This window comes from Hemiscyllium ocellatum, chromosome 21 (genome assembly GCF_020745735.1).
Source record: "Hemiscyllium ocellatum isolate sHemOce1 chromosome 21, sHemOce1.pat.X.cur, whole genome shotgun sequence".
Lineage (NCBI taxonomy): Eukaryota > Metazoa > Chordata > Chondrichthyes > Orectolobiformes > Hemiscylliidae > Hemiscyllium > Hemiscyllium ocellatum.
The window spans coordinates 37,296,663-37,319,144 of record NC_083421.1 but is presented as its reverse complement, the minus strand read 5'-3'; the positions used below and the strand labels follow the sequence as shown (position 1 = coordinate 37,319,144).

Here is a 22,482-nt window from a genome sequence, read left to right as displayed (position 1 = left end):
TTAGATTAGTAGAAAGTTGAGTTTTGTTTTTTTTTATTTTGGTAATTTTTTCTTTTCCTTTGTTAAATTTTGACTATTGTATATTTGATTTAATTGTACATCAATGTTTGTATTTGAGAGTTTTGTTTATTTTTGTAAACTAGTAAAAATGTTAAATTTCTAATAAAAATATCTTTAAAAAAACCTTTCCTATTCATAAACCCATCCAGGTGCCTTTTAAGTATCATAATTGTACCAGCCTCCACCACTTCCTCTGGCAGCCCGTTCCAAATATGCCCCACCTTCTGTGTGAAAAGGTTGTCCCCTTTTAAATCTTTCCTCTTACCTTAAACCTATGCCCTCTCATTTTGGACTCCCCTACCCTGGGAAAAGACTTGATTATTCAATCTAACCATGTACCTCATGATTTTATAAACCTCTATAAAGTTGCCTCTCAGCCTCCAGCACTCCAAGGAATATAGCCTCACTCTACTCAGCCTCTCCCTATAACTCAAACCCTCCAACCCTGGCAACAACCTTGTAAATCTTTTCTGAACTCTTTCAAGTTTCACAACAGCCTTCATATAGCAGGGAGACCAGAGCGGCATGCGGTATTCCAATAGTAGCCTAAACAATATCCTGTACAGCCACAACATGACCTCACATCTCCTATACTCAATGCACTGATCAATAAAGACAAACGCCTTCTTCATGATCCTATCTACCTGAGACGCTACTTTCAAGGAAGTATGAACCTGCACTCCAAGGTCTCTTTGTTTAGCAACACTCCTCAGGACCTTACCTTACATTAAGTGTACAGGGGCTGCCCTGATTTGCTTTTCCAAAATGCAGCATCTGACATTCATCTAAATTAAACACCACCTCAGCCCATTGGCCCACCTGATCAAGATCCCTTTGTAGTCTGAGTTATCTGACTTCACTGTCTACTACACCTCCAATTTTGGTGTCATGTGCAAACTTACTAACTGTACATGCTGTGTTCACATCCAAATCATTTATATAAATGACTAAAAACAATGGACCCAGCACCAATCCTTGTGGCACACAGCTGGTTACAGGCCTCCAATCTGGAAAGGAACCCTTCACCACCATATCTTCTATCTTTGAGTCAGTTCTGTATCCAATTTAGTTAGTTCTGCCTTTATTCCATGTGAGCTAACTTTGCTAACCAGTCAATCATGAGGAACCTTGTCGAATGCCTTACTGAAGTCTATTGCTCTGTCCTCATCAATCCGATTGTTCCGTCTTCAACAAACTCAATCAAGTTTGTGAGACATGATTTCCCCCGCACAAAGCCATGTTGACTATCCCTAATCAGTCCTTTCCTTTCCAAATCTCTCAGGATTCCCTCCAAGAACTTGCCCATCACCAATGTCAGGCTCACTGGTCTATAGTTCCCTGGTTTTTCCTTATCACCTTCCTTAAATAGTGACACCACGTTAGTCACCTTGCCTGTTATATCGGCAATACAATTATCTCAGGAAGGGGCCCCACCTGTCCTTTCCACTACAGATCAAGAATCTATCTTAGCCTTAAACCATATACATAGACTCTGTGTGGCATGGAGTTCCAAAGACTCTCAACTCTCAGAGATGAAATTCCTCCTTATCTCCATTTTAAATTGGAGCCCCTTTAGTCTGAGACTATGCCCTCTGATGTTGGACTCTCCCATGAGGAAAAACATCCTGTCAGCAGTTATGCTGTTGCACCTGTTAAAATCCTACATGTTTCATTCTTCTTAACTCCAATGAGTAGAGTAGGTTAATAAAAATAAAGAAATAAGGATGTTGGAAATCTGAAACAAGAACAGAAATTGCTGGAGAATCTCAGCAGGTCTGGCAGCATCTGTATAGAGAGAAAACACCATTTAGAAATAGAAATCACTGGACAATCTCAGTAGGTCTTGCAGTATCTGTTAATAAGTCTGTACTTTCAAATAAACCTGTTGGACTATAATCTGGTGTTGTGTGGGTTTTAAAAAAAACAGAGTAACGTTTCGAGTGCAGTGACACTTCCTCAGAACAGCAGAATACCGTATGATCGAGCCTTATCTGTTGTTCATAGGTTTGTCACTATTTGATACATTATTTGATACATGTCAGGCACATAGGCGGAGGGGCTTGACAGCGCGCGTGCGCGGTGCGGTCGATGGGCGGCCTTTCCTGGCAGGCGGCGAGGGGGTGGGGTTTGTTGACGTCGCAGGGCGGGGCGGGGCGGGACCGGTGACGTTGTGGGTGTCGCGCGGCCGGTCGCGCGCTGGGTTTCCGGTTGAGTCCGGCGGCGGTTCGAGCTTCGCGTCTCGGAGTATGGGGAAAGTTCAGGAGTTGAGCGTCGCCTTGAAGGACAACAAAGTGGTCTACAGCCCCGGCGAGTTCGTCACCGGCGAAGTGAGGGTCAAGCTGTCCGCGCATCTCAACTTCAAAGGTCGGTCGGTCGGTCGGTCGGTCCGCCCGCCCCGGTAGCGAGTCGAGGAGTGAGCAGGGCTGGTTGAGGTGCGGGTGGGTGGGCAACTGAAAGTTGAGCCCGGGAGGCGACGGTTGGGTCCGCGCGCTGAGCCGCCGGGTCAGGCAGAGGTTCCCTCCAGGGAAGTTGGAAGGACAGGAGTCCTCTGTGACAGTGAGGGCTTTACAGGTGGCAAGTGGGAGGGAGAGAGAGAGAGAGAGCAGAAACTACAGCAAAGACACTCACTTAATCCGCCAGGGAGTTAAAAGGCACAAAGCTTTTAAAGCGTTTATGTCCGAGGAGGAAATGCAGAAACCCGAACCTGGAGAGGTGCCTTGAGAATTGTTTTCTATTTGTCAGGATAAGGTAAGGTTGAAGAGAAACTGTCAGGATTCATTTGCGGTAGTTTAAAGCTTTTGGAAGTATTAAGAGGGATTAATTATGTACTTCTCAGAGCCAGCTTTTACATCGTTTCACATAAGAGTAGTCACTGCGTGTCTTCCACTTGGTAATGTTTGTTTTATGATTGTTCTTAAATTCTATCGGATGACTGACACATCGAAGCTGTACATTTAATAAGCCTAAACCCTAATGTAATTTTGTTTTTGACGCGGGAGTATTGGTATCCAAAATAGGAATGTCATAGGCTTGTCTAATAGCAGTTACTTATTGGAAAATAATCGCTTACTGACTGGAAATAACATGATGCAGTGTGTAGAGTTTAACAAACGGCGATAATGGGTTATGAGTAATCCAGTGCAGGGTTTTTATCAGATAAACAGCAAGAGAAAAGTTTGATATGTTTTATGCTTGAGTACCAAGATTCAACTGTTAACATGTCAAAATATATTAATGTAGTTGAAATCTATATCTGATTTTGAGTTAGAATTAAGTGGACATGATGTAGGATTTCAAATATATTTTAAAATAATGCAAGGATTATTGGATTTTGTATTTAATTATGTTGAGACTGGTTAGACATGGTAATTTGGGCACAGCTTAATATTTCACATGTTACGTGCATTAAAATGGTTTGGTGGAGTCATACTTGCCCTGTGCATTGAATTTTTGTTTAGTGACTTGTATGTAAGAAGCACCTGCAGAAGCAATTACGAAAGGAAAATGATCACTTGCCATAAAGTAAAAAGTTAGGCATTGTGAGTTAAGGGTAGTCAGTGCAGTGTTTTTTATGGCATTTGGAGACTTAGGAAGGGAGTTTAAAATGAGAGGTTCTTATGCTGCTTTGTTGAGGTAAAGCTGGTGGGTTTCTGAAAGCCCTGTAAAGTTTGGAGCACTTGGTTGCAGGCTGAGGGCTGCAGGAAATAGACTCTGAATTAGGATGTGTAACCTGATTAGAGACCAAGCTTTTTTCCTCCACAGTCACTGTGGCAAACTATTAAAAATGAATTTGGGGGGATCAAAATAAATTGCTGTGATTTGGTTTGTGCAAATGATTGCTTAAACACTCATAGGGTGCCCGCTTATTTAATTAGTGAGCTTTGTATTTATTATTTACAATGTGAGGGAATAACCTTATCTGTCTTATGTGTAGTTCCTAAGTCAACATTCACCCTGTTGAATGACAACGACCTCAGTTAATTCTTAGTAAATCTGTAGTTTAACTACATCTTGGTTCTGAGACTACAATATCTTTGCCTAACAAAATCTATCAGCTTTGGTTTTAAAATTTTCAATTGAGCTATTCTCAGACATTTTGGGGTTGGAAAGGATAGGTTTCCTTTGTGTGAAGAAATACATGTTGCATCAGCCTGATTGTTATACCCCTACATTCCCTAACCCTATCACATCTGTCATCTGAAAGTCTTTGGTCAGATCCCCCTTGTTGTTAGCTTTGCAGAGCACAGGCATAATCTTTATAACTTGTCTTCTAATTTGCATTCATTATTTCCATGTATCCTTTGAGCTGTCTTGAATGTGGAACTCCAAATGGTGTTTAACAACTTGACATAAATTCCACACCCTTTGGAACAAAGGTCAGCATTCCATTCATCTTTAAGGCTTTTTTGGACTTGTCCACAAACTTTGATTACTGCACTGGACTTCCTTAATTTCTGCACTTATTCACAGTTTCTAGCTTCAAAGTTTGTGAGAAGATTTGTAGCTCGGGTGCTCGTTGTTGTGGTTCTGTTCGCCGAGCTGGGAGTTTTTGTTGCAAACGTTTCGTCCCCTTTCTAGGTGACATCTTCGGTGCTTGGGAGCCTCCTGTGAAGCGCTTCTGTGCTGATTCCTCCGGCATTTATACTGGTTTGAATCTGCTGCTTCCGGTTGTCAGTTGCTGTCCGCTGCAGTGGCCGGTATATAGGGTCTAGGTCGATGTGTCTGTTGATAGAATTTGTGGATGAGTGCCATGCCTCTAGGAATTCCCTGGCTGTTCTCGGTTTGGCCTGCCCTATAATAGTGGTGTTGTCCCAATCGAATTCATGTTGTTTGTCACCTGAGTGTATGACTACTAGGGATAGCTGGTCGTGTCGTTTCGTGGCTAGTTGGTGTTCATGGATGCGGGTTGTTAGCTGTCTCCCTGTTTGTCCTTTGTAGTGTTTTGTGCAGTCCTTGCATGGGAGTTTGTACACTTCGTTGGTTTTGCTCATGCTGGGTATCGGGTCCTTTGTCCTGGTGAGTTGTTGACTTGAGGGTGGCCGTTGGTTTGTGACAACCGGAAGCGGCAGATTCAAACCAGTATAAATGCCGGAGGAATCAGCACAGAAGCGCTTCACAGGAGACCCCCAAGCACCGAAGATGTCACCTAGAAAGGGGACGAAACGTTTGCAACAAAAACTCCCAGCTCGGCGAACAGAACCACAACAGTTTCTAGCTTCTTTCCATTGAGACAATACTTTGATTTCTATTTTTTAGGCCCTTTCCCACATAAAACTCCATCTGGTGCAGTTATGCTCATTCTTTAATGGGGTTGTTGGTCAGAATTACCTGTTCTGTTCAGCCTGAGGGCAATGGTACCCAAGCACAACTTGCTTCAATATCACACCCCCTATGTAAAATAAAGTTCCATGGTGTTTCACAAACGTGGTGTAGGAGAAAGATGATTGCTGAACTGTCAAAGGAGATTATAGAAAATGTGACCAGTAGTTTGTGGATGAAAGTTTCAATGTGGGGAAGGAGAGAATAAATGGAGTCTCAATGAGGAAATTCAGGAGTGAGTGTCTTAGTGTCTGAAAGTTACGGTACAGATTTGAGACGGCCCAGGGAATCCCTTGTGGACTGGGACCTGTAAAGCCTCTCTCGGTTCATCCTAGATATCATGCTCTTTGGAAGTATGGAATAAAAACCTCTTACAGATAGTTTTAGCTTAATTTTAGTCATCCCCTTTATTCACTAATAGCATCAATGTTACAACATAACACTGATACCTATAAGCTAAACTAAGTTCTAATAACCTACGAGAGGAGAATACCAGCTCTTCAAGTGCCCCAACAAGCAACTCCGATGTACTGATACGAAGTGGCTTCCTTTTTACAAAAGTTTACACAAAATATTGCATGTTCTTAATTAGACAAATAAGTGAAAGACAATAATTCATAAAGAAAGGTTATTTGACAAGGTTGTGTGCGCTTGACTGATCACTCCTACAGGCCTTGAGCTGTCCATTAGGTGGGAAAAAGAAATCCAGCCACGTTAGGTGTCTGCTGGTGAGATAAGTTCCTATAAAGAAGTACCAGTGGGAGATGTCATAAGGTAACCTTGCACAGCTCACATGCCTGATAATATTGTTTTACGAAATGGCTTCTTAGCAAGGAGGGCAAACTTTTGACCATAAAATGACTTCTTGACAGATTGTGTCAGAATCTCTTTTTAGAATAATTTTAAGCTGGGAGCAGTTTCCTGCTTTTTATCTTAAGCACAGAATCATTCTATACCTGAGGCTGAAATGTTACTGCAAGGTAGAATTTAAAATGATTAATTATTCTCAAATTAAACAGGTCATCTTTTCAAGTTTCATTCAAATTCAAGTAAGACATAAGATCTGATTAGTTCGCATTGACAGTGGGGCAGTCTGTAAGGTCTGTAGAGTGGTCTGCAAGAACAGCAAGTAAGTTAAGGCTTCTCAATATTATCTCTTAGTGTTTGTATTTAATAACTGGTAATGGCTATTCAATATCATCAAAGTCCCAAAATGCAATTAAATTCAATCCATAGCAGATAAGCATTGAGTGTTAATTTTCTACTGGCTTCAGCCGCCTCAGCATTAAAATCCTCCCCTCCCCTGTGTCCTTTTGAATTCTCAGGTCAGGGTTTTGAACAGCAAAGATTTTTTTCCTCTCTGCCTGCCCCGCTTGCAAAGGCTAATAAGAATCCATTATAATTGGCAGCATCTGACCATTAATTATAAAGTTTTTGATAGTACTGAGTTTTGTTTCCGGGTCAGAATCAAACAATGTCATTAATTTCACAAGGGAACGGCTGTGAATGTTATCACCTTGTGTCCTGTTCACACACATTCATTGGCGCTAAGGCAAATGTTCTTAATTGTCTTACAGCATCCTGTTATCACTTGGTGAGCCCAGGTGTCCCTATCTCTTGCATTTTTTAAGTGCCCTCCTTTTTCTGAGCCTTCCCGCCTGTCTATTTTCTAGTGCAGTAGATGTGTTCTACAATTCAACATTACATTTTAAACTAAATGTTTAAATACAAGTTTTAAGGCTATAGACTTTCTCAAAAGCATCACTTCCAAGGGTCACGTACATGGAGTTAAGATGCCAAAGTCATAAATAAAACTTTGTAGGGTTGTAATTTGGTGAGGCCTTGTGGAATTATCTCTTTGGGAAGATGAACCATTAAATGTGTTTAAAACATGCATTAAGCTTTAAACTGGTGGCATTGAATATGTTTGCAAAAGCAGGAAATGGATAATTGTAATTTGGTGTAGACAGGATTGATATCGGAGTTTCTGGTGATCTGAAGGTTATGGAGAGCAGCCAGCAGACTTTGGAGTAGTTGAGTCTTGCAACTCAAACATGCCTTTTTGAGTGTACCTTGGCTGTCAGGGATGGAGATGGACAGTGTAGTGCTGAGAGTCACCTGTTTGTAGTATACACATCTAAAAGTGGATAGTGTTAGAGTTTTAAGAGGTAGTAGAAAGACCGAACTATTGACTCTATATATCAATGCATTTAACATTTATAACAGATGACTTGACAGTGCAAATAGAAATAAATGTGTATGACCTGATTGCTATTACAGAAACATACTAGAAGAATGCAAAAAACAGAGACCTGGATCTCAAGGTTACCTTGAAATAAAGATGGGCAGAAAATACATTTTTTTTGTGACAGGATCTTAGTCATACAGAACGGAAACAGACCCTTTGGTTCGACTTGTCCACACTGACCAGACATCCCAATTTGACCCAGTCCCATTTGCTAGCATTTGGCTCTTATCTGTCTAAATCCTTATTAATGTACCTATCCAGATGCCTTTTAAATTTGTAACTGTACCTTGCCTTCACTACAACTTCTGGCATCTCATTCCATACATTCATCACCCTCTGCATGAAAAAGTTACCCTTCTGGTCCTTTGTAAATCTTTTTCCTCTCAACTTAAGTCGATACTCTTTAGTTTTGGACTTTTCCCCACCCTAGGAAAAAGACCTTGGCTGTCCACCCTACCATTCACTCCATGCCTCTCATGATTGTGTACACCTCTGTAAGGTAACCCCTCAGCCCCAGATGCTCTAGGAAAATAAAAATTCCCCAGCATATTCAGCGTCTCCCATTAACTCTAATCCTCCATCTGGCAACAGCATTGTCAATGTTTTCTGTACCAGATCAAGTTTAATAACATCTTTCTAAAGAAGGGTGACCAGAATTGTACGCCGTATTCTAAAAATAGGCTCACCAATGTCCTATGCAGCTACAACATGATGTCCCAACTCCTATCTCAATGTTCTGACGAATGAAGGCAAGTGTACAAAATTCTGCCTACTCCACCCTGTCTACCTGTGACTCCAATTTCAAGGAACTATGCACTTGCACTTCTAGGTCTCTTTGTTCAGAAATGCTCCCCAAGGCCCGACCAGTAAGAGTAAAGGTCCTGCCCTGATTTGCTTTCCCAAAGTACAACACCTCACATTTATCTAAATTAACCTTCATCTGCCACTCCTTGGCCCATTGACCCATCTGATCAAGATTCCATTGTACTCTGAGCTAATTTTTTTTTACTCTCCACTACACCAATTTTGGTGTCACCTGCAAACTTATTAACCATATCTCGTATATTTATATCCAAATCATTTATATAAATGACAAAGCAGTGGACCCAGCACTGGTCCTTGGTCTGCCACTAGTCACAGGCTTCCAGTCCAAAGAGCAACCCTCTGCCACCACCCTATGTCTCTACATTCAAGCTAATTTTATATCCAATTGGCTAACTCCCCCAGATTCCATGTGATGTAACCTTAGTACTCAGTCAACCATGCAAAACTTTGTCTACATGTGTTTCAGCAAAGTGTTTGATAATGTCTACACACGTGCCTTTATTAATCTTTGTCACCTCTTCAAGTAATTCAGTCAAGTTAGTGCGATATCAAAAGCGAGAATGCTGGAAAATCTCAGCAGATCTGGCAGGGGCTGTTAGGAGAGAAAAGAGCTGACATTTCGAGTCTAACTGACCCTTTGTCGATATCATTTCCCTCACACAAAGCCATGTTGACAATCCCTAATCAGTCCTTGCCATTTCAAATGCATGTAAATCCTATTCCTCAGAGTCCCGTCAACAACTGACATAAGACTCACCAGTCTATAGTTCCTTGGTTTTTCCTTACAGGCTGCCTTGAGTAATGGCATTACATTAGTCAACCTCCAATCTTGTCAAGACATTGCTATTTCCCCAAATTCCCTAGCTTTCATGTTCCTCTTCACGGTAAATATTAATTCAAAATAATCAAATACTATCTCACCCATCTTCAGTGGTTTCTCACACTGACAGGGATGTTGATCTTTCAGAGGCCTTATTCTCTCCCTAGTTACTCTTTTTGCTCTTAATGTACTTATAGGTTCTCTTTGGATTCTCCTTAACTTTATTTACTAAAGCTATCTCATGTCCCTTTTGCCCTCTTGATTTTTCTTTTAAGTGTACTCCTATTCCCCTTATACTTCCCAAAGGATTCACTTGATCCCAGCTATCGACACCTGACGCATGCCTCCTTTATATGTGAAAAATAATCAGGAACTGAGAAAGGTACAGTGGTAATCGTTGGTCATTTTAATCTACATATAAATTGGGTGAATCAGATTGGGAAGAACATCCTTGAGGAGTGAGGTTTGGGAATAGTTTCCTAGAGGTGTGTGTTCAAAAACTGGCAAAACTCGACATAGTATTTGTGTGGTGAGACAGGATTAATTAATGAGCTCAAAGTAAATGCACCCAGGTGGCAATGTTTATAATATAGATTTGCATTTAGCTTGAAACAGAGAAGAGTGGTTCTAAAACTAGCATTTTGGACTTAAACAAGAGCAATTAAGACATGAAGACAGACAAGGCTAAAGTGATTTGGGACATTAGGGTAAGGTATAGGTCATGATATTATGGCAGACATTTTAAGTTATTTCAAAATACTCAGTGTATGTAAGTGTGAAATAAATACTCTAAATACTTTAGGTAAATTGAGCAAATACCTAGATGACAAATGGCATCCTAACAATATTTACGAATCAGAATATGAAAAGGGGTGAGGAATTTGAAACAATTTCATAAAGGGCACTGAGAAAATTCAGAACTGATGGACATTTTTCTCAGGTTTGTAGACGCAACGGTTGACTTTTCCACAATTGCCTTGATTCTACAAAAGGTCCAATCAGCTTAGAAAATAGCAAATATAGAAGAACTCTGGAAAATGGAGTCTAAGTCATATAGCTGAACATTTAACTGTCATTATAATATTTTTAATACAGTTTATTGTAAGTATGGGTGTTTGGTTTCTGAATTAGTGTAGGTTTTCTGAAATTGCTAATTAACTTGTAAGTATTTCTACACTCAAGGTGCTATCTTTTAAAACATTTTTAAGGTCTAACTTTAGAATGAAAAGGCTTTTGTGCATCACTAATAGATTTTTTGTTTATTTTGGATTGGGTAATAAAAAGGCCTCAATGTTTTAGAGATTTCTGGAAGTTGAGAGAAATAACCAAAGCTTTGAGGAGAGTTTTAAAAGTTTTAACATGTTGAGCAATACAGTGAAATCTTTGGATGCAGATACTGTATAGTGTAGTGTTCCTTAGAAGGGAAGGATTTTTAAGTGAACTGTTAGAGTCTAGTAAAGCATTAGTGTTATTCCTAGCCCAGAGGTGTTGGATTAAAACCCTGCAGAGATTATTTAAAGCTGTGCACAATAGCACCAGAAAGAAGCTGTCTGCACTTCTACTCTATACATTAGTCACAAGTGACTTCAACCTGCTGAGGTCTTGGGGGCAGAGACCTTAGTGTGAGTACTGTATTAGGTATGTTTTGGGGTACTGCATAAAAGCTCCTTTTCTTTTCAATTTATGAATGAATGTTTGGGATTAATAAGACTATTCCTTTTGTGTGCTTAAGGAATGCATTTGTGTTATTTGAACAATTTGCTTTATTTTATCCTTTTTAATGAACTATTTTCGTGTTAAAACAAAATCTGCAGCATTGCACAGTTTTGTTATGTTTCAGTGAGAGGCTACTTTATTACAGCAGGGTGTTAGAAAATCCGAGTGCAAACAGGCAAAGTTAACATGGTTTAGAGTCATAGAGATGTGTACGGCATGGAAGCAGACCCTTCGGACCAACCTGTCCATGCCGACCAGATATCCCAACCCAATCTTGTCCCACCTGCCAGCACCTGGCCTATATCCCTCCAAACTCTTCCTATTCATATACCCATCCAAATTCCTCTTAAATGTTGCAATTGTACCAGCCTCCTCCACTTTCTCTGACAGCTCATTCCATACCCGTACCACCCTCTGTGTGAAAATGTTGCCCCTCAGGTCTCTCTTATATCTTTCTTCTCGCCCTAAACCTATCCCCTCTAGTTCTGGACTCCCCGACCCCAGCAAAAAGACTTTGTCTATTTATTCTATCCATTCCCCTCATCATTTTGTAAACCTCTATAAGGTCACCCCTCAGCCTCTGCTCCAGGGAAAACAGCCCCAGCCTGTTCAGCTTCTCCCTGTAGCTCAAATCCTCCAACCCTGGCAACATCCTTGTAAATCTTTTCTGAACCCTTTCAAGTTTCACCACATCTTTCCAATAGGAAGGAGAGCAGAATTGCATGCAATATTCCAACGGTGGGCTAACTAATGTCCTGTACAGCCACAACATGACCTCCCAACTCCTGTACTCAATACTCTGACCAATAGAGGAAAGCATACCAACGCCTCCTTCACAACCTATCTGCATGCGACTTCACTTTCATGGAGCTATGAACCTGCACTTTAAGATCTTTGTTCAGCAACACTCCCTTGGATCTTACCATTAAGTGAATAAGTCCTGCTAAGATTTGCTTTCCCAAAATGCAGCATTTTGCATTTATCTGAATTAAACTCCATCTGCCACTTCTCAGCATTGGCCCATCTGATCCAGATCCTGTTGTAATCTGAGGTAACCCTCTTTGCTGTCCACTACACCTCCAATTTTGGTGTCATCTACAAACTTACCAACTGTACCTCTTATGCTCGCATCCAAATCATTTGTGTAAATGATAAAAAGTAGAGGACCCAGCATCGATCCTTGTGGCACTCCACTGGTCACAGACCTCCAGTCTGAAAAACAACCATCCACCACCACCACCCTCTGTCTTCTACCTTTGAGCCAATTCTGTATCCAGATGGCTAGTTTTCCTTGTATTCTATGAGATCTAACCTTGCTAATCAGTCTCCCATGGGAAACCTTGTCCATATAGATCACATCTACCGCTCTGCCCTCATCAATCCTTTTTGTAACTTTAAAAAACCCAATCAAGTTTGTGAGACATGATTTCTTACGCATAAAGCCATATTGACTATCACTAATCAGTCCTTGCCTTTCCAAATACATGTACATCCTGTCTCTCAGGATTCCCTCCAACAACATGCCCACCACCAGAAATCTCTTTTGACTAATTTGTTAAGGTTATTTCAGGAAATGGACATTGTAGATCAAAGCACCACCAATGTACTGCACTTAGATTTCTCAAAGCTGTTGACAAAGTGTCATGTCAGAGTGTATGAAGATAATGCAGTAACATGGATAATGGATTGGCTAATAGGAAACAAATTCTGGATTACTGGTGCTGGAAGAGCACAGCAGTTCAGGCAGCATCCAAAGTGCAGTGAAATTGATGTTTCGGGCAAAAGCCCTTCATCAGGAATAAAGGCAGTGAGCCTGAAGCGTGGAGAGATGAGCTAGAGGAGGGTGGGGGTGGGCAGAAAGTAGCATAGAGTACAATGGGTGAGTGGGGGAGGGGATAAAAGTGATAGGTCAGGGAGGAGAGGGTGGAGTGGATAGGTGGAAAAGAAGATAGGCAGGTCAGACAAGTCCGGACAAGTTATGGGGACAGTGCTGAGCTGGAAGTTTGGAACTAGGCTGAGGTGGGGGAAGGGGAAATGAGGAAACTGTTGAAGTCCACATTGATGCCCTGGGGTTGAAGTGTTCCGTGGTGGAAGCTGAGGCGTTCTTCCTCCAGGTGTCTGGTGGTGAGGTAGCGGCGGTAAAGGAGGCCCAGGGCCTCCATGTCCTCGGCAGAGTGGGAGTTGAAATGTTGGTCCACGGGGCGGTGTGGTTGATTGGTGCGGGTGTCCCGGAGATGTTCCCTAAAGCGCTCTGCTAGGAGGCGCCCAGTCTCCCCAATGTAGAGGAGACTGCATCGGGAGCAACGGATACAATAAATTATATTAGTGGATGTGCAGGTAAAACTTTGATGGATGTGGAAGGCTCCTTTAGGGACAGGTTTTACAATTCTTGCAGCGGCAGGGAAAAGTGCCGGGATGGGAGGGGGGGTTGTTTTACAAACCCACCGACTCCCACAGCTACCTGCATTACACCTCTTCCCACCCTACCTCTTGCAAAAATGCCATCCCGTATTCCCAATTCCTCCGCCTCCGCCGTATCTGCTCCCAGTAGGACCAGTTCCACCATAGAACACACCAGGTGGCCTCCTCCTTTAGAGACCGCAATTTTCCTTCCCACGTGGTTAAAGATGCCCTCCAACGCATCTTGTCCACACCCCGCCCCTCTGCCCTCAGACTCTACCCCTCCAACCATAACAAGGACAGAACGCCCCTGGTGCTCACCTTCCACCCTACAAACCTTCGCATAAACCAAATCATCCGCCGACATTTCCGCCACCTCCAAAAAGACCCCACCGCCAGGGATATATTTCCTTCCCCACCCCTTTCCGCCTTCCGTAAAGACCATTCCCTTCGTGACTACCTGGTCAGGTCCACACCCCCCCACCACGTCCCACCCTCCCATCCCGGCACTTTCCCCTGCCACTGCAGGAACTGTAAAACCTGTGCCCACACCTCCCTCGCCTCTATCCAAGGCCCTAACGGAGCCTTCCACGTCCATCAAAAGTTTTACCTGCACATCCACTAATATCATTTATTGTATCCGTTGCTCCCGATGCAGTCTCCTCTACACTGGGGAGACTGGGCGCCTCCTAGCAGAGCGCTTTAGGGAACATCTCCGGGACACCCGCACCAATCAACCACACCGCCCCGTGGACCAACATTTCAACTCCCCCTCCCACTCTGCCAAGGACATGGAGGCCCTGGGCCTCCTTTACCGCCGCTACCTCACCACCAGACACCTGGAGGAAGAACGCCTCATCTTCCACCACGGAACACTTCAACAGTTTCCTCATTTCCCTTTCCCCCACCTCACCCTAGTTCCAAACTTCCAGCTCAGCACTGTCCCCATGACTTGTCCGGACTTGTCCGACCTGCTTATCTTCTTTTCCATCTATCCTCTCCTCCTTGACCTATCGCTTTCATCCCCTCCCCCACTCACCCATTGTACTCTATGCTACTTTCTGCCCACCCACACCCTCCTCTAGCTTAGCTCTCCACGCTTCAGGCTCACTGCCTTTATTCCTGATGAAGGGCTTTAGCCCGAAATGTCGATTTTGCTGCAATAGACAATAGGTGCAGGAGTAGGCCATTCAGCCCTTTGAGCCTGCACTGCCATTCAATATGATCATGGCTGATCATTCCTAATCAGTATCTGCTCCCTGCCTTATCTCCATAACCCTTGATTCCACTATCTTTGAGAGCTCTATCCAACTCTTTCTTAAATGAATCCAGAGACTGGGCCTCCACTGTCCTCTGGGGCAGAGCATTCCACATAGCCACCACTCTCTGGGTGAAGACGTTTCTCCTCATCTCTGTCCTAAATGGTCTACTCCGTATTTTTAAGCTGTGTCCTCTGGTTCAGCACTCACCCATCAGCGGAAACATGTTTCCTGCTGCCAGAGTGTCCAATCTTTTCATAATCTTATACATCTCAATCATATCCCCTTTCAGTCTTGTAAACTCAAGGGTATACAAGCCCAGTCGCTTCAGTCTTTCAGTGTAAGGTAATCCCTCCATTCCAGGAATTGACCTCGTGAACCTACGCTGCACTCCCTCAATAGCCAGAGTGTCTTTCCTCAAATTTGGCAACCAGAACTGCACACAGTACTCCAGGTGTGGTCTCACCAGGGCCCTGTACAGCTGCAGAAGCACCTCTTTGCTTCTATACTCAATCCCTCTTGTTATGAAGGCCAGCATGTTATTAGCCTTCTTCACTACCTGCTGTACCTGCATGCTTGCCTTCATTGACTGGTGTACAAGAACACCCAGATCTCTCTGTACTGCCCCTTTACCTAAATTGATTCCATTGAGGGAGTAATCTGCCTTCCTGTTATTGCCACCAAAGTGGATAACCATACATTTATCCACATTAAACTGCATCTGCCCACTCACCTAACTTGTCCAGGTCACCCAGTAATCTCCTAACATCCTCATCACATTTCACCCTGCCACCCAGCTTTGTATCATCAGCAAATTTGCTAATGTTATTGCTGATACCATCTTCTATATCATTGACATATATTGTAAAAAGCTGCGGTCCCAGCTCAGATCCTTGCGGTACCCCACTGGTCACTGCCTGCCATTCCGAAATGGAGCCGTTTATCACTACCCTTTGTTTCCTATCAGCCAACCAATTTTCAATCCAATCAATCCAATGCACTTTGGATGCTGCCTGAACTGCTGTGCTCTTCCAGCACCACTAATCCAGAATCTGGTTTCCAGCATCTGCAGTTATTTTTACCTAATATGAAACAAAGGATAAGTGTCAATGGGTTATTTTCAGCTAACATGATGTAACAATTCATGTGCCACATGGTGGCTCATTTATGTACAATCTTTTTGTGACTGCTAAACTTGATGAGAATAGAGATAAAGGAGAATACATTTTGAAGAGAACATATGCCTGCAAAGAGTCATGGGTTAAAAAAGGCCCAAGATTTGGCAGATGTGTAATGTGGGAAAATATGAACCCTTCCTTATTAGGCAGGAAGAATCTCTAAGAGCATATTACTTAAGTGGAGAACTCTGAGGTACAGGGTAATTTTGTTTCATGTAACCGTCTTCAGAATGGAAGTATGCAGGTACAACAAATTAAAGGCAAGTGGAATGATAGTTTCTAGGGAAATTTAAGGTAAAAGTAGGGATGTTTTAGTTATATACAAGGTTGGTACAGCTTTATGTGGAATACTATTTTACTGTCTTTATTTAAGAAAGGATTAAATAAATCAAACTAATCGGAAAAGTTTTGCTTGACTGATAGCTGGGATGGGAATTTGTCTTAAGGAAAGGTGCACAGCGAATTTAGAAGAATAGAAAAAGGATCCTGAGGGGACTTGACGGGAATGTTTCCTTTTGTGGCAAGAATGTTTCCCCTTGTGGGACAGAGTAAAACCAGGAGACAGAGTTTTAAGATAAGGGGGTTCTCAGTTAAGATAGAAATAAGAGGACTTTTTTGAGTGTTGTGAATCCTTGATACTCTGCTTTGAGAAAAGAGGAGACTATTATTGAATATATTTGTGGTGGAGGTGGGTAGATTTTTAACGAGCAAGGGACTTAAGGTTTATGAGGTATGCAGGAATGTGGACTCGAGGCCACAATCAGATAAGCCATGATCTATCTTAAATAACGGAGCAGGCAATAGGGGCCAGATGGCCTACTTCTGCCCCAATTCATATTTACTTAAAATACACCATTTCCAAATGAAGTGTTTCACCGTATCCATTATAGAAAGTTTTATGCAGTTAATTCTTAAAATGTTTTCATTCTGATGGGAATTACTGGTAGCAACTTTGTAGGCTGTGCAGTTGTCTTTTGTTTAGGAGTTTGAATAAGGTAATTAAAATTAAATGAATCTGTTAATACTTTTCCAAAATACTCTGTTTACTCTTTCAAAAATATCCAAGTGCATGGTGTTTCCTTCAATAAGAAAAGTTATTGAAACTCATGGAACAATTTCATCTGCTGACCTTTTACATTTTCATTCAAACATAACGGAACAAATGACCAGCCCACTCAGTTTGTGTATCAAATAAACTTCTCTTATTTAGGATTAAGAGAAGTACAATGTAACTTATCAGAGCAAGTTTGGAGAGTTACTTTTTAAACTTTCTTTATTAGTAGTTGTTTGCTTTTCAATTGCTTTCTTTTTGCATTGCCATCTAAAGTAGCTAATAAATAATGACATAAGCTGCTCAAACTTAAAATCCTAAAGTGCTCATTGAATGCTTGTCCATTTGCCTTTAATTGACAGAAAGTCATTACTTAGGAAAGTTAATTGGTGTGAATGTGCGCTGTTTATGGTGTTGAGTATTATATGAATTATATTGCTTTACTTGTGATAAGTAACACATGACTGTTTTGAACTGAAACAGATGCAGTGAAGTTTTGTTGTTCACAACAGAACAATAGGCATGTTGAAAAGAGACCTCTGCTCAAACTCTTCAATCCAAAACGAAGTTCCCTACCTTAAAATGTAACCAGCAAATTCTTTGAACTAATCTACCTATTTGATTGTCCCTAACCTTGCAACCAATGAGTTATTTGCCTCTGATGTTATACTTCTCTCTTCCCCAGCTTCTCTTCCTCCTCTTTTCACTTATTGCCCACTTGATCTTCCCACTCCCACCCCCATTTCCTCCTGCCCTACTATATGTAGTTGTAGTTTTGTACATGAAATAGCCAGGTACTAAACTGAAACTTAAGTGCACCAGATGCTTATTTAATCATTCATTTAATATATTTTGAAAAGGGACTTCTACTCAAACTGTTCCACCATAAACTAAATTCTCTATCTTAAAATGAAACCAGCAAATTCTTTGACCCCACTCTACATATTTAACCTTCCCTAACCTTGCACCCATTCTGTGTTGTTTGACTCTGGCATTACACTGTTCTCACATCCCCTCCCCAAAACACCCTCTCACTGCACACATTTTGAATTTTAGGTTAGATTAGATTACTTAGTGTGGAAACAGGCCCTTCGGCCCAACAAGTCCACACCGACCCGCCAAAGCGCAACCCACCCATACCCCTACATTTACTCCTTACCTAACACTATGGGCAATTTAGCATGGCCAATTCACCTGACCTGCACATCTTTAGACTGTGGGAGGAAACCGGAGCACCCGGAGGAAACCCACGCAGACACGGGGAGAACATGCAAACTCCACACAGTGTAGTCGCCTGAGGCGGGAATTGAACCCGGGTCTCTGGCACTGTGAGGCAGCAGTGCTAACCACTGTGCCGCCCACAAATTTTGCAGATATGCTAGTTTTTTTAGCATAAAGGTTTTGGCAAATTCCACTTGGAGACAAGGTGCTTTCCCATGTTCAACAACTGGGAATGGAGCAGGCTTAAACATAGACTTGATTGTTAGGTTTTGCTGTCTTAAACCAGCGCTTCATTCAGGTGGCATGATTTATTAATAATAAATGTCTGGTGCTTTGAATATATCAGTCCAGGCAAAACATAGTAAATGAATGGCTAATTGAGCATCTGGTATTTATATTCTAATTTAGTGTCTTGCTTTTTCATGTACAAAATTACAGCTACTCACCCAATTTTCAGTGTGTCAATACATTCAGGGAGCAACTGACACAACCATAGTGAACACAGTGGTACATTTAAAAACCTTCCATGACCAATTGGTGCAGATATCCCACATTGTCAATTGTTTGTCACACAGAAGGTTCATGAGCATGCTACTTTGAATGTTTGTACTTATGCTGACCAATACAAGGGTATATCAATATTCATTTAAAAGATGATGTATAAACATTTTCTTGTACTAATGGCTGTTTTACTTAGCCCTACATTGTACACCAACATGTGTGCAAATTGACTTTCGAGCATACTGAAGAATGGAACTAGTTTTCAGCCCGCAGTTTGTCTGTATAAAAATATTAGAACAAATGTAGACCATGCTGCCCCTTGAACCTCCTGCTATTCTGGGCGATCATGACTGTTCTTTGACCACAGTGTCTGGGATCTGTAGACCTGGATATGCTGCGTGTCTGTTTCAGCCTTAAAAATATTCAAAGGTAACACTTCCATAACTATCTGAGATCGAGCATTCCAAAGATTCACGATCTTTTAATTGAATCCCTGGTGTGGAAGCAGGCCATTTACCCATAGAGTCCATATGGACCATCTGAAAAGCATCCCACCTCGACCCTGCATTTCCCATGGCTTATACACCTGACCTACACACTAAAGACAATTTAGCCTGGCCAATCCACCTAACCTGCACATCTTTGGGCTGTGGGAGGAAACTGGAGCACCCAGAGGAAACCCACGCCGGCATGTGTGCAAACTCCATGCAGACAGTTGTCTGAGAGTATAATTGAACCCAGGCCCTTGGCACTAAGGCAGCAGAGCTAACCACTGAGCCACACTGGGTGAAGAAATTTCTGCACATCTTGTTCCTAATTGATCAGCCTGTTGTCTTGAGACTCTGCCCTGTGTAAGCTGGAGGGAACAGCCTTTGTCTACATTTATTTCTAGTATTTCAATATTTGCTTTTCCTTCCTTGTCAAGGAATTGTGGTAAAAATTAAACACTTCATTCCTCTGTTCCATAAAATGCAAAAATGTACCAAGTGTAAACTGGAAATTACTTTGGGAAAGGAATTGAAGGAAGTCACATTGCAGCTACTCTTGACTTGAGTCCTTGCAGAGCCATCTGTAGCCTGATTCAAATCAAGGGCATTGTTATGGCCAATGACCAGGGATACATAATTTCTTTCCCTTGTGACTTGACAAACTCCAACTAAGTTGTTTCATAATTCTTTCATCACATTAGACTGACTCAAATGCTTGGCTGCTTGATTTTACTAGATATGAAAGATTTGGTAGACCAAAAAAGACTGCAGCCTCTCACGTTTGCCTTCTAACTTCCTGCTGCTTGAACTAAGTTGATTAATGACAAAAGTCAATTAGAATTCCTACAGTGTGGAAATAAGCCCTTTGGCCCAACAAGTCCACACTGCTCCTCCAAAGAGTATCCCACCCAGACCCATTACCCTACATTTCCCCTGACTAATGCACTTAACCTATATGTCCCTGAGCACTGGACAATTTGACATGGCCAGTTCACTTAACCTGACATCTTTGGATTGTGAGAGGGAACCAGAGCACCCGGAGGAAACCTATGCAGACACTGAGAATATGCAAACTCCACACAGTCACCCAAGACTGGAATCGAATCCAGGTCCCTGGTGCTGTGAGGCAGCAATGCTAACCACTAAGCCACTGTGCCATAAGTGGTTCTTATTCCCCTATATGTATAAGCCAAAATTCATGATACTAAAAAGCATATGTAACAATGCTTGCTGTAAAAACATTGTCCTGAGATTTTGAATCCTCTTACTATCAAAACAGTATCTTAATTTTGGAACTTCAGCGAAATGGTTTCTTGAACTTACCAAAACATAAGGGTACACGGAGTCTTTTGAGAGATCCAAAGTCCATTTGACAGGTAAACAAGCAGAAAATCAAAAACACAAATAGTCAATAACGGGCTCAGATGTGATACAAGAAAAACTCCAATGATAGATGGAGAGCTTTGGGAACCTGAGGTCAAAGTTACTGTCTCTCTCAAGCGTGAGACCCCTATATATGTCTCACATCTCAAATTACTCATTCATTGAGTACCAAAATACTACTTTGTGACAAAAATACATTCCATTTGCAGATTGCTAATTCAATGCTTATTCCACCATCCCTTGTCTTTCTAGATTAGCCTATCCACACATTGAAATGTTGTACCTGCAGATTGAAGTGAACTGAAAACCAAGCTCGCTGTAATTTTATGCAGAGACTTTGTACTCTGGTACATTGTTCTGGACTATGTGAAATAGCTTGTCATAAGTCAACATTATCTAGTCCCTTCAGGTTGTGAAGCATAGCAGTTGAATTATCTCTGTGATAACTTGTGTAAGAGATGAGTGGAAATCTTGATTTCTTACATGACCTGCACATTTATTATCTTTGCAGTGCAGTGAAGTTTTTTTCTGCTTTAGTTATTGGTAGTCATTGCTTTAACGGACCATTTAAATGAAAACTGCTGGCATTACAGCTGCCCAAAGCTGAGGTATACATTAAGTTGAATTTGCATTATTTTCAAACCATTCTCTGATAATCCTGGCAAGCAAGAGTCATTAATAAAAATTCCCAATTTTTGTATCAATACAACAAATCATTTTGCAGACCTAGTGTAGTTGCTGGAATGAAAATGGGCTTCAATTAAATTATGAATTAATACTTTCTTTCCATGTCATAGGTGTCTGTTATTCACCCCAGTTTGCATGTTAGGTTTTAACTGTAAATTTTGTTATCTAATGTTGCATTCTGAATTCAAAAGTTACAAACGTCTAGGGGAGATTGCTAAACCTATGTTTCAAATGAAATAATAACCAGACATTACAGTATTTCTATCAATTTTCTATAATCTTTTTTTAAAAACTGACAGTTTAAATTGTAGAGCGATATTAACAATGCAGGTAAGTAGTTTTTGTTTAGATTAGATTACTTAGTGTGGAAACAGGCCCTTCGGCCCAACAAGTCCACACCGACCTCCGAAGAGCAACCCACCCAGACCCATTCCCCTACAACTAACACTACGGGCAATTTTAGCAGGCCAATTCACCTAACCTGCACATCTTTGTGACTGTGGGAGGAAACCGGACCACCCAGAGGAAACCCATGTAGACACGGAGAGAATGTACAAACTCCACACAGACAGTTGCCTGAGGTGGGAATTGAACCTGGGTCTCTGGCGCTGTGAGGCAGCAGTGCTAACCACTATGCCACCGTGCCGCCTGATTTTTTTTTACTCCAACAAAAAATCTAGCAACATAATTTTTTCAAATTTAAATAGTCCTGTAAATATTTTATATCTTTGTATTTCTATTTGAGTTTTTGATTTTCTGCTTGTTTACCTTTTAAGGGACTTTGAGTCTTCTGAGAGATCTAATGTATCCTTATGTTTTGGTCTGTAGCATTCAGTTTAAGAAAACAAATTGCCGAAGTTCCAAAATTAAGATATTATTTTGATAGTGAGGGGATTCAAAATTGCAGGACAATATTTGTACGGCAAGCTTTGTCATGTATGCTTTTTAGTATTCTGAATTTAGTTTTGTACTTATAGGGGATTAAGAATCACTGTACTTCAAAAGAAGAAATGGAAATTAAGCATAGTGCTACATCTTTAATAAACAATGTACTGTCCATGTGCCTGTTTTTCGCATGCTTATTCAATAACTATCATTGAGTTTGTGACTACTAGTTAGTCAAGTGGTCTTTCAAATTGTTGCTCATAAATTATGTACAAAGCCCACAAAAATGGAGTCAGAGTTGTCCAAACTCCTTTCACTTGCAGCACTGGGAGGAGGAGAAATTGTTTCCTATCACAGCAGTCTGAGGTGGATTTGAACCCAGGCTTGAGTTGAAAGGACACCTGCGACTAGGGATTTGTTCCAGAATTCTGCAGTGTAGAT

General features: G+C 41.5%; 1 protein-coding gene across 1 annotated transcript in view; it reads left to right on the top strand.

Moving 5' to 3' along the window:
• Positions 1-2,238: 2,238 nt before the first annotated feature.
• The window catches only part of arrdc1b (arrestin domain containing 1b), a 64,910-nt gene continuing 44,666 nt past the window's right edge, over positions 2,239-22,482 (top strand). The window contains exon 1 of the mRNA XM_060841339.1: positions 2,239-2,424. Within this exon, the coding sequence (XP_060697322.1) occupies positions 2,307-2,424 (118 nt within the window). The 5' untranslated portion in view covers positions 2,239-2,306. The remainder of the gene's footprint in view (positions 2,425-22,482) is intronic.